We start from the raw sequence: 13,024 nt of genomic DNA, 5'->3' as shown, positions 1-13,024 counted from the left end.
CCTTGGATACCCATCTCTGGGTCAGCTGGTGCTTGCTGGTTAGCAGGGGGTGCTGCATTGCCATGCTAATCCGTGTCGCCCCAGCGCCACCCCCTTGATATGGATATGCGCGTGTGCTCCGAGGGCCGCCCTGATTAGTGCAAGCCTCCTTGTGTCAAAAGCACCAGATTCTCTCCAAAGAATAATTTTAGCTGTACTTACATCCCTACAGTGCAAGAGTTGATTTGAAAAGGTACTTACCTCCACCATATGCTATTTTTCTTTAAACAATTTGCATTTCAAAGTGAACACGGCATTTATATCTGAATGGCTATCAGTATGTTGCCTGCACTGATCTCAAATGAGCATTCAAAAGATGCTGGCTTCCTATTGAACGAGGATGTTTTCATCCACCAAATGACATCAAAGAGAGAGTTCCTCTTTTAAGCTATAGGCTTATTACATTAAAAATAACCCCTTCTGATTTTTAAAAATATACTCTGAAATGACAGCTTTTCACGGCATTCAAATAAAGACTCATCAACAATCATTTCATTTGAAATATAAAATTTTGCTCACAGCACCTTCCAACTGAAGTTTTTCTTTGCAAACAAGACTTAACTTTACTGAAGGGTTTAACTAGGAAAATGATGTGTAGTAATTGACTTATTGATTAAGTCTGAGAACAAACAAACAAAAACAGCAAACAGGTAATACTAATTTTTCCTGTACACCCACAGAGGGGGGCCAGCCCCAAAACAATCCTATCAACAGTGTGTGGAAAACAGACATTCATTCCCCTTGTGGAATTATTTTATCAAAACCCATGACTACAGGAACATGAGAGAAAGGAGCTGTGCCCTCCCCCAAGGAAGTTCTGGAGCCCCCTTTCTGCACAGTGTTCTTCATATGTCTCACATGTACCCCTGAGATCATGAGGCCTCACAGTACATGGCTGGCTCCACACCTTCAGCCTGCACTGTGCTGGCCAAGCATGCATGGAAGGAGCAGGCTCCCTGGCCGGGGGAGGCCACGTTAAGCTAACGGTTACATCACTTCAAACTAGGCCCTGGCCATCTGCTCTGTTCTCTAATTATAACCCCAAAAAGTGAGATACAAATGATTCAGCTGCCTGTAAGCGCGGCTTGCTCCCTTCCGTACTGGCGTTGGAAACCTGTTGTCCAGATAGCCTGAAGTTCAGGATGTGAGGGTCTTTTCCCAAAGACCCATTCAGTCTTAAGACGTGGGCAGCTTGGGCTCTGGATCCCATGGTTGTTTTGCAGACAAAAGCAATGCAACACGTCTACTATTGAGAGAGGAATCTAGGGCTGCTCAGGTTACTGTACACATATTTTGTGTGTGTGTGTGTGTGTGTGCGCGCGCGTGCGCTTATTGTGTTTATCAGAGAAAAGACAGTGTGGGCTTCACGCTGTCTGCGGCGATCCGTGTGCTAACCTCAGCAGCATGACCACGCTCTCACTCAAAAGCCTCACATTAGGTGATGGTTATCTTCTCAAATGTGAGATTAGCAAATTTTACTCTGATTTTTCTCGGTTCTAATTAGGATACCACAAAAAATAGAAGCTTATTTTGTGGCACAAATTTCTTAAAACTTAAAACTTTGCAAAACTATGCAGAAACACAACTAGTGTTAGTGAACAGATCCCATTAAATAGACCCACCCCTTGCTGGGCACCTCTGTACCTTCTTAGCTGTAGCTACAGAAAAGGCGATTTCAGCCTCTGTCACAGCTGTGTGACCATCTTCCTGTGTCACTGCACAGTCTTCACAGTGCTTTTAGATGTGCGGCATCCTCTGTACGATCTCATGTAGATTACTGCACTACGTCTTCAAGCCTGTGGACCACTTTGTGTTTCTAATCTCTCTCTCTCTCTCTCTCTGTCTCTCTCTCTCTCTGTCTCTCTCTCTGTCTCTCTCTCTTTTTCTCTCTCTCTCTCTCTCTCTCTCTCTCTCTCTCTCTCTCTCTCTCTGCTTTAGAGAAGAGCCTACAGTGTATTCAGGGTCTCACTACCAGATTGGACTCGTAGTGATCCGCCTGTTTACAGCCTCCCAAGAGCTGGCATTGCAGGCGTGTGCCACCACGCCCAGTGTTCTCATTTCTCATGATTATAAACAACACTGCAAAGGACATCTTTTGCTTTCACATTGTCCTTAGAGTAAGTTCTCAGGAGAGTAATTCCTGGGACAACAGCACCTGCCTTTCGGACTCATGGTATGTGTTGCTGATTAATTTTCTTAATGAGCAGTGGCTAAAAGAAGATGGAACCTGGGCAACATTAGAACAATCCAGAGCATAATTTGCAAAATGGCTAATAATAATGAAGTACTGATAATGAAGATCGAATAATATGCCTCATGTGGTTAATATAATGATCAAATTATGTAAAGCACTCTGTAAACGGCTGAGCCTGTTAACATATTACTTGTTATTAATTTCATGGACAGTGGGTTTTCCTTGTCTCCATAGTTTACTTTTTAGCAGAAGCTTAAAGCAGCGATACCGTTAATTTTGTTTGTGTTCAAAAATCTACATGCTAGGCATGTTCCTTCCATTTCTCTCAGGTCACTCCTCCTGTCATCTGCTGCACACGTGTCTTGTAGTGCTGTGGTTGGCATTCCTTTACAAGGGCCTGCCCCTTACCCAGCTCCAACACACAGAGTGACACTCTTGCTGTTCCTAGTCTACCAAAGGCCCCAAAGGTTACAATAGGGCTGTCAGAGCTGTAGTTCATACAAGAAAAGGAAAGAAGGGAAAGAAAGCAGGTGCTTGGGACACGGTGCAGCAGTAGCCGCAGACCTCTCCTCACAGAAGGGGCAGGGGGGCTACACACCCAAAACGCCACTGCTCCTGTTCCTAGAGTACTGCTCTTCCTTGGGATGGACACTGTGTGGCGCATGGCGCAATTTAAGAGGAAACAATAAGCACGTCGTGAGGTAGGTCCCCACTTAGGTGACTGTGTCCAGAAGTGAGTTTACATATGTGCTCCCAACACAGTGTTCTTATTTTTCAGCTCACATTTCATTGCTGTAAACACCAGCTGCCTCTTGCTTTGCCCTTTTCTATCTACTTAGGGAACACCTGTGCTTGTGATCCTGGAGGGGCTCAAGGGGAAAGCCATCACCGTGGTGGCTTAGCAGCAACTGGCTTCTTGGTATGAGTTCAAGGGACCGTGAGGTGTGACAACCCTACGAAAGTGACAGTAAAGCCCAGGACTCCATAAGCTTGTGGTGAGAGCATTCAGATCCAACGTTCTATGAAGCAGAAAGTGTTTGCTGCCCATAGCTCACCTTCTGTGTGTGCCCTTGGTTCAACTCCCAGTCATGGGTGTGCAGCCACATGGTGCCGGGTTTAAATCATTCTTCTTCACGTGAGCACTACAGGTGTGCTCTGTACAAAATTCATGGCAAGTTGACAGGGCTGTTGATAGGAGCTCTCTCTGGCTACTGTCCTCCAAGAAAGGACACGTGGAAGTCACGTGGCTCTGCCCTCCTCAGTGGTCACCTCTCTCCCTCTCTCCCCCCCTCCTTGTTCTTGTAAAACAACTCTCACAGTGGAGCAGCTGGATTCCATGGAGCCCCGAATCTCTGAGGAGTATCTGCACTCAGAAGGAGGACATGGAGTGGCTCATTGAGTGTGGACCGGGACGCCTCTCAGCTTCCTCACTCACAGACACATTCTGGAGAGACCACGCTCTCTGGGCGACTGCTAACTGCAGAACTGCACCTGAGGAAGTCTGGAGATGGCAAGATGGCAAGGTGGCAAGATGGCTCTGAAAAATTCTCCCTGGCCAGAAAGCAGGTAAATTAGAGGCCCAGGAGGGTGCGCCCAAGCCCAGGGCCAGCCAGCAGCTCAGACCATTACCAAGATCTTCCCGGTACCCTTGGCTTCCTGGGGCTTCCTCCCTGCTGGCCACCCCGCTGGTCTTGAAAGCATCATTTCATCAGTGGAAGCGCTATTCTTCGCCAGGCCCACACTTCTGAGATGAAAAAAGTTTCTAAAGCAACTTTTATTTACTTATAGGCCCACTGGTTACCATAGAGACGCACAGCTCAGCGTCTCCAACGTCCCTCTCATGTCTTCAACGGGAACCATCCAGAATCAAGTTGCTTTTGTCAGTTCTTACAGCAAAGAGCACTCCATTTATAGTTCAAATAATTGAGGAAGGCTTCCTCAAATTGGAAGTGTGATTCTCATTTATTTTTGAACTGCACCTGGATGGCCTCGACCACAGAAGCCCACCACAGAGGATGTGATCTGTGAGAAGCCAAATAGTTGTCCTCAATCCTTCTCCTTGCTTCTGACATGACGGGGAAGAGTCATAGCTGCTCTTTCCGTGAGGAAAGGCACCTGGGAGGTGACAGGACAGCGGGCGCCAGAGAAGGGAGATAACCAGCTGTAACTCCTGGAGTTTGCAATTTAATGATGGAAACACCAGAACCCAAATCTGTCCAAACCTCAGAAGGGAAATGTATAAACGCAACCACAAATGGAAAAATGCACGTCTCACAAAAGCTGCTGCTGCCGCAACTCTTATGAAAAATCAAATACTAGCATTCATATTTTGACTTCAGACTGACCCAACTGCCTCAAGTTTTAGGGTACAAGCACCCTTACAAAACCTTGTTTTCCCCTAAAATTGATTAAATGGCCATTAAAAGTGACTTCAATCAAATCTGCTTTCTTTTTTTTTTTTTTGGAAGCACATATAACAGAATACTGGCTCTGGGTAATTTTTTATGGAAAAAATTCTCAACCAACTGGGCTTCCTTTCATTTGCAGTGCTCTTCTAAGTTGCTGGGAGGGTGAGGGTTTGGCAGAAAAGCACACTGTCTGCACATCAGAGGGGGTGGGACATCCTGATGCCAGGCAAGTCCTGAGTGTGACAAATTCATGGGGAGCGAGGAGGGGAGCAGCCTCGAGTCAACACACACAAACACACTCACACAGCTACCAGCAGAGTTGGCCCCGCACATGGAGCAGACTCTGTAGTTATTAAAATGTTTTCTAGACCATTTGAAACTAAACAAAGAAAAACTTTGTTTCTTAGAGACAACAACGGATCTCATTTTGATGCCTTTTTTTTTTTTTTTTTTAATAGCTATTACCACTGGAACAGCAGCTTAGCGACTCTGCGTCTGCAGTGTGAGCAGTTTTGATAAACAGCCTCCGCGGGCCACACAACGGGGATAATGTATCCTTAAGTACCGCCAATGAGCTGCCATTCTGCACAGCCAATTACTTCTGTGCGTCTGTCACTCAAAGGAAAAATGACTGAGCCCATTAGATCAAACCTTTGTCACTGTTCCTAATGCACTCTTAGGCCTCATTAATCTCCGGGAGCAGCAACAGAGCCGCCGGTGCCTCATTGCCTCCCCCGAGCAGGCCCACGTGAAGCCTCTCATCTCTCCCCCAAGTGCACGCGTTAATCAAGCTCTCCTTATTGCCCCGGTCCCTGTCACGGCGGAGAGCGCTCCCTCTTAAATGCTCTCATTATGACCCATCTTTAGAGCCGGCTAAGTGGAAAAAAAAGAGGGAGAGAGGGAGGAAGAGGACAGGGGAGAAAGGGGGAGGAGAGAGCAAGTCCGATCACATTAATATTCATGACAATAATTAGTATTCTAGGTCACTGAATATTCATGCTATTAGTTTGGTTTTTTATGGGTTTGCTGGATGTCCTGATTGCTGAAGTGTGGAGAAAACAGCATGGTTGAGACTTGGATGTCAACGGCAGTTCAATTCGCAAAACACAGTTGTCACCCTGACCCCACCCCCCAGGGCTGGCTGGGGTGTCTCCCAGGCACTAGGGCCAGGGTGGGGAGAGGGCACAAGGGGCTCCTTGTACAAAGGTGTGCACCACAGCCCAGCTGGGCTAGGGCAGAAGCGTCCAAACTGCAAAAACCCAACAAAGACGCTCTGGATACGGGAAGATAGCTCTAGTGAGAGAACAAAAATGTTACCCTCAGGAAATACAGGAGAAAGTGACAATGTGGGGAGACACAGGAATGGGGGTGGGACTGCTGAGGGAGCAGGGTGTGGTCAGTGGGGAGAAGGTCTACTGGGTCCACCCACAGGTCTGTGGCCTCTACTCCAAGGCCACCTAAACACTTCACAGTGTCCAACATTAATTTAAGAAAATCAGCTCGCATTCCTTCCTTTCGAGGGAACCACAGCGACACATTAATGATAGGATTTGGGGCGTCATCCCAGCCCTAGAGCAGTGTGAAGCACCACCTCACCAGAGTGGGGCATGGAGGTTACACACAGACCCCAGACGGAGCACCTCGGGCAAGGGTCAGGCTCATTTCAGTGTTTCCAGCACCAAAGCTTCTACTCTCGGCCATTACATTTTCTTGCTCTTTACTCAAATATCAAAATTACTGTTAAGGGTTATAAATATATTCTGTCATGTGGGAATACATTTTTACCAAGCTGGCCCCGCCCAAAACTCCCATCAGAACATACCTGGATTTTACCTCCTTCTTGGGAAGTATGTCTCAAATTGATGTTGGGTTGCTTCTCTGACACATGACTTCCAGTGGATCTTCGTTAGTACAGCAATTTAAGACAACAGGAGATCACCGCCACAGGAACGGAAATTACACTTCTTGAGGAGGAAGTGGCCTCAGGGGAGGAAGACGTGATGGGGGCAGGGGTGGGGTGGCCATGGCCAGGAATGGAGAAATGAGCATCTTCTGGATTCTTCTTCCTGTTTTTAAATTTTGCTGGAGTGCATCCTGAAGTAATCTTTTCAGAAACCCTTCAGGAGGCTCAGGGCTCTCCTCCCTTTCCACTGTGCAGTGAGGAGGCCTGAGTTTCAGGTCTCTTTTCCTTAAGGGTAAGCACCCGCAATGGCGGGGTTCCATTGCTCCCAGGTGGGTTACCTTCCTGCTCCAGCTCTCCCTCAGAGCAGGGGCCTGGGCTCTCTGAGAGCTGGGTGGCAGCGGTGCCCTTGGCCCGATCTTCCTGCAGACTCCCTTGGCCCCAGTGCCTGCAGGCTGTTGCCCGGAGCCAGGGGCTCCCCACTTGCACTGCAGGCTCTCTGCTCTGCCTCAAAGCCAGCCGTGGGCTCAGTTATCGGTAGAGAAGGTTGTTGTTTTGACAGTTTCCCTCCTTTTCCCCAAGCTCACGGCAGAAACTGACATCAAGATCCCATTTCCAGCATTCTGATGCGTGACACACAGCCATTATTTCAAGACTGCCAAGCCTCTCCCAATGCTGCGCACCAACGACACAACACCCTGTCCCTCCCACCAGGATTTTCCATCCAAGGCTCCTTCATCCCCATGGCACTTAGCATCAGCCACAGCAAGGCCCTGATGTGCCTCTCCCGGGTGCTCTCACTCCCCAGGAGGCAGGCTCCCCACGGACCGCCAGGCCCCGCAATCCACAGAGCATTAATCAGGCATGGACATTCAGGAGACTCAGTAATTACGGGAGATGCATGACAGAGGAGCAAAGCAGTTAAGGTCTCCAAATCACTAAACTGGTTGTTAGAACTAAAAACTCAACGTTGACATCCAGGTAGGCATTATAGTATTTGTCAGGAATGACTGTATCTTGAAAACTCGGAAGAAGCAACCAAATAGCTCTTCGAACTAACAGGAGCTCAGGGAGACGGCAGGATACAAAAGATACAAAGACGAGGAGCTTTCTTAGTTGGTACCACTTAGATGCTACAATAGGCCCCCCAGTATTAGCCCCCTAATGCACCTCCAGTTGTAAACTAGCAGGAGACATGAACAAGACCTGTACACGATCTAAATGAAGACAAATACTAACCCTTACTGAGGATCATACAGCACATCTACACACTGGGAAGAGTTGTGTTCCATGACAGGAAACTCCACGTGGTAAAGGCGTTAGCTCCTCCCCAATTATAGGCAGCTTGAAAGCTGCTGCCAATTGGTCTGAAGTTCATTTGACAGGAAAAGAGCAATAGCCAAGAAAAAAAGGAAACTTAATCTGCCATGCTGCCAGCTACAAACTGAGTCCTAAGGTGGGACACCGTGGCAGTGCCAGGTCATTGCAAATGGACAATAGGCCCGACTACATGGGGACCAAGCAACTGGACAGACTCACAAGCCCAGACGCACAGCCGATGGGATCAATGGTTTGCTCATCCAAAAAGACTTTTTCTTTTTTTCAGTCCTGGGGATTGAACTCAGGACTCTGCACTTGCCAGGCAGGCACTTATCCTACTGAGCTAGTTCCCCAGCCCAGCTCACCCAATAAGGGACACAGAGTTAAAAGACGAACAAAGTCTACAGGGGGAGAATGGACAAGTGGCAGTTTTCTTACATCCGTTGTCACACACCACAGGCCCAGGCACATTAAAGGTGGCTCAGAGGCTAATTATGCTGAAAAGAGAAGAGGACCGATAATAAAACTGTAAAACCTAGACAGATGCATGTATTAATCCTGATCTGATTTTCAAATTAAAGGCTTTCCAAAGGGTTAGAAACCACAGAAATAAAAAGTTTATGATTTGATTATGAATGAAAAAAGGGGACAAAAATCTCTATGTCAGTAAGACCACATTAGTTAAAAAGCAAATCATTAAGGAAATACTTGAAAAAGCATTATAAACTATTAATATGCTCAACATATAAAGAGTCCTCACATATCAATAAGAAAAAGACAAGTACTCAGTGACACAAGGAACAAAGAATACAGGCGCAGGACCATAGCATCGGCGCCCTGCAGCGCACAGGGAGCTCACCCTCACTGTGGTTACGGAAATCCAAATCGAAAGAGCATGCGGTATTTTTTATTAGATCAGCACAGCTTCTGAACACGACACCTATGAGCCGCATACACTGGACGGATGGGTGGGTGGGTGTTTTATAAACGTCTTTCTCAAGTAAATTTGGGACTGTGTAGCGAGAGGCTCAGCGGTGGTTCGCCCTGAAGGGTGGAGTCGGTCTCCGGACATGCTCCCACCCCACCGCACGGCGAGAGAGGGCCCTGCACATTCAGGCCCATGCCAACTGACAGTTACTATAAACGAAGACATAGAACGATCTGGTTCAGCAACATTTAGATTAGAAAATGATTTTCTACAAAAGCGAGCACAAAGAGAAACAAACATCCCCAGTTAACCTAGAACCTCGCCCAAACAAAACAAAACCTCCCAAAATAGCAAAATTCAAGAGTCTAGAGTGAAGAACAAGGCGAAGCAGGGCTATATATTGTGGAAAACACAGCTCTAGAATAATTGATATCTGCTTGCACCCACAAGTCTGTCACTTAAGCATGGCTTCGATTTATTTCAAACCAAACCTGCTGTGTTGGGTGGCAGTCCTGAGAGAGTGGGTTTACGCATAATGAGTTTAAACGCAGGAAATTGGATTTTCCTATTTTCACTGCATCCACGGAAGCAGCCTCTTATGCAAGCGGCCCACCCCTGCCCTGGGCTTGCCCCAGAGGGGCAGGCCGACCAATCAGCAGCGCGCTACTGCCCACGGCCCCGCCCACCCTTGGGACACCCCGACCTCAGCTGGCCGAGGGCGGGCTCACCCCAGCCGGCCTCAGGTCTTCCCCCTCCCACGGCGGACCCGGTTGCTCAGGTTGTGCCCACTTGCCTGTCGCTGGGCGGCAAGCCAGACTCCTCAGAATTTACTTGGCTGAGAGGCGGAAGGACTGCCCCACAAAGTGAAGGGCTGACCGTGGAAGAGGGATGTTAATTGGGTCCCAAACCTCCTCCTTGTCCCCATACCAACCAAGGGCCTGGCAGAGACGAAGTCTCGCTCCCTGCAGCGAGGTCCTCCACGCAAGCCCCTCCATGGGTACGGGGTAGGTACACGGCCTTCGGTATTTCCTAATCATAATGAAACGTCTTCCTTGCGCAGGGGGTTCTCAGCACCAGAACCCCAAGATCCAGAGATTCAAAGTGCTGAGCTCGCGTCTTCGGCGTCTCCAGCTTCTCGGCGCCATTCCCTTTCCCTTGGGCGAGCAAACGTCTACTCTGCCTCCAAACTGCACGGATAAGCTAGGCTGCCTCCTTCCCACCCCCACGCCCCTCCTGCTGCCCCGGCTGCCCCTGCCTTGCGGTCTGTCTCCCCGATGGGAGGCTGAGGCTCGCCCCGTCCTGGGCAGGGGCTGTGCCTTACAGATCTGTGTCCCTGGGGCTTGGGACAGTTGCCAGGTTACGTTGGAAACTCAATAAATGGCTCCATTTGTCAGTCTGCAACACACACAGTTCAAAACATCACGCCGCATGTGGTGACTGTGTACAACTTTAACAGTTAAATGACACAGTGTTACACCTCTTTAATACCTGTACCCAGGTTTTCTGGATTTTACCAGAAAATTTCTCAAATTATCTTTTTTTTTTTTTTTTTTTTTTTGCAGTGCTGGGGATTGAACTCTGGACCCTGTGCTTGCCAGGCAGACACTTATTCTACTGAGCTATCTCCCCAGCCCCCTTATTTTTCTTTTTAATAGGCCTGGGGATGAAACTCATTGGGGCCTTCAAACTGAGCCACATCCCCAGCCCTTTCCTTATTCTACTTTTCTGTTTTGAGACAGGTTCTTGCTAAGCTGCCCAGGCTAGACTTGAACTCGGGATCCTCCTGCCCCAGCCTCCCAGAGTGCTGGGATTACAGGTGTGCACCACCACGCATGGCTACAAAGCAAACTCAATAAATGTCTGTTGACTCCAGTGGATAAACGGATAGACAGAATGAGTTAGGAGGGAAGCAAAAAAATAGCTGCCTCCACAGTACCCGCTCCATCTGGGGATCTAGAGGTGGACTCTGCAGCCACAGTGCGACCACCACCAGGAGGGAAGGGGCTCTTCTGCTGGGGGAATAACGAGCCTCCCGGAAAGGGCTTCCCAGAAAGGACCCCCAGAATGCCCATGGGAGGCACAGGCCAGAGCCCTCCACCCACAGGAATTGCTGGAAGGCCAATGCTGCACACAGTGGTGTCCAATTCTCAAGAGTCAGCGGTGACCCCGAGTGATCAGGACGTGCACAGTAGCCAGTGATGTCTGAATGTGCCACATTCAGAAAAAACACTTTCTCTGACCCCACATGGAAAAACCTCCTCCTTTTCAAGAAAGTAAGGAAAACGATTGTATTCGAGATGACAGATGACAGTAAAAATACAAAACTGAAGAGTTTTTAAATTGCACAAAGCTCATGCTGCCGTCTTTAAATCCTTTCTTAAAAATCTATTTACTGATTTGGTCCAGGGTCTTGCTAAGCAGTTTAGACTCGTGATTCTCCCGCCTCCCCAGCGCTGGGATCACAGGCGTGCTCCACCACGCCTGGTTTGGGGGCCTGCACGGTGTGCTCGGCGCTCTGGGCGTCTTTAAGTCTTGCTCTAAATGGTTAGCCTACTCTTGTACACAGTTCTTGGAAATCAGTAAATCCTTGAACCTTTAAAAAATGATTCCTGCTTCCTTGAAGGTCTGCAGATACCCAACCCACGCACAAATGGTACATGACCCTGCTTTCTCCTACCCACCCCGGGAAAGTGGGATGCCTGGTCTGTCGATGTGATGCTGTGCTCACTGGCATTCACAGAACTGAGGCCAGAGAGGAAGTGTCAGTTGCAGGAGGGCTGAGGCCCCCAGACCTTCCCCTGCAGGTGACAGCTACAGCCTTTCAGTGTGGGGCTCGGCTCCTCCGGATGGCTGCTGCCGGCTTACCTGAGTTTGGTGAGATGTGTAAACTGCTCATGTCCTTGGCCAGGCCATTGGTTTTGGGGCTGGAGATGGGCGCGCAGGCCGATGTGGCACGGGGTGGCCTCTTCCCGGGGACCTTCACAGTGGTTCTCAGGAGGTCAATCTCTTTACCGTGAACATTCTGCATGTAATCCTGTTCAAAATGTTAAACACCCAAGAGAGATTAAAACGAGGACCTCGACACTTTAAGACACAAGGTTCTATTAGATGCCATGAGCTGTGACCCTGTGACCCTTCCACTGTGGAAAGCCTTTGCAAACAGCAATGTTTAAATCTGCATTGTATGGGTAACATCACCCTTACATCTAAAGAGTTTCGTGACTGTCCCAAGCTAATCCAGGACTGGAAACCCAGGGGCTTGTGGCAGAAGCCTCCCTTATAAGGATTAGAAAATAGAAGCACACACACAATCTGACCCTTTGCACTCTTGCTTTTTAGGTGGTACAGCCTGTGGACTCTAGAAGATTCCATGCTGTGCAGAATTATGTTGTCGCAACCTTCCTGTCTCGGCTGGGGCGGCTGCCATTACACCTCTAGGTAGGAATGAAGCGCTAAGGTGGAAATTCAGTTACAACCACAAGCCAAGGACAAATGTTTAATTAACAAGCCTGTAGGCTTGGTGAGGCCAGGTGCCGGAAATGCAGTGCACCCACGGAGGGTGTGGGGGAGCCAGATATTGAAAAGAACGTGCAGTCTCTGGCTCTCAAGTGCTGCATTTCACCAAGCAGTTCACACACTGTGTTCACAAAAAGCTTCCGTGCCTGTGCTTCAGGGGCGAGTGATTATCAGAAAAGCCCAGAAAGACAGAAACGGAGGTCTCTTGACTCAGCAGGGAGCAAAACAATACCCAGGAACTGGGTGAGGACGGGGAGAGGTGGAAGATGAGGACAACAGGCCCACGGGACCATGATCTGAAACCCCTCTGAAAACCATGAGCCACAATTAACCTTTCTTATTAAGTTTTGATTATCTTAGGTAGATTTTGTCATAGTGACAGAAAGCTAATACAGCAATGAGAGCCAGGGTGAAGAAACTGTTGGTAAATCAAGGGCTACGGACCTTTTGAAATATAATCTATTATATTGTTATTATTTATTTTTTTTGGTGGTACCAGGGATCGAACTCAGGACCTTGCACGTACGAGGCAAGCACTTATTCCACTGAGCTATCTCCAGCCCCGTATTTTTGTCTTTTTGAGACAGGGTCTCGCTATGTGGTCCAGGCTGGACTTGAGCTCACTCTGTAGCCCAGGCTGGTCTCAAACTCACAATAATCCTCCTGTCTCAGCCTCTCAAGTGCTGGGATTACAGGTGTGCGACCAGCTACTATCATCG

At 48.5% G+C, this 13,024-nt stretch overlaps 1 protein-coding gene across 6 annotated transcripts in view; it reads right to left on the bottom strand.

Annotated features, from left to right (window-relative positions):
- Positions 1-13,024, bottom strand: part of Agap1 (ArfGAP with GTPase domain, ankyrin repeat and PH domain 1) — a 473,220-nt gene that overhangs the window by 135,739 nt on the left and 324,457 nt on the right. For all 6 annotated transcript variants that reach the window (XM_023722112.1, XM_004637336.2, XM_023722113.1 and 3 more), the window contains exon 11: positions 11,655-11,823. In XM_023722112.1, the coding sequence (XP_023577880.1) occupies positions 11,655-11,823 (169 nt within the window). The remainder of the gene's footprint in view (positions 1-11,654; positions 11,824-13,024) is intronic.

Source organism: Octodon degus, unplaced genomic scaffold, assembly GCF_000260255.1.
Source record: "Octodon degus isolate 3935 unplaced genomic scaffold, OctDeg1.0 scaffold00089, whole genome shotgun sequence".
NCBI classification, from domain to species: Eukaryota; Metazoa; Chordata; class Mammalia; order Rodentia; family Octodontidae; genus Octodon; species Octodon degus.
This window is presented reverse-complemented; position numbering and strand designations above follow the sequence as displayed.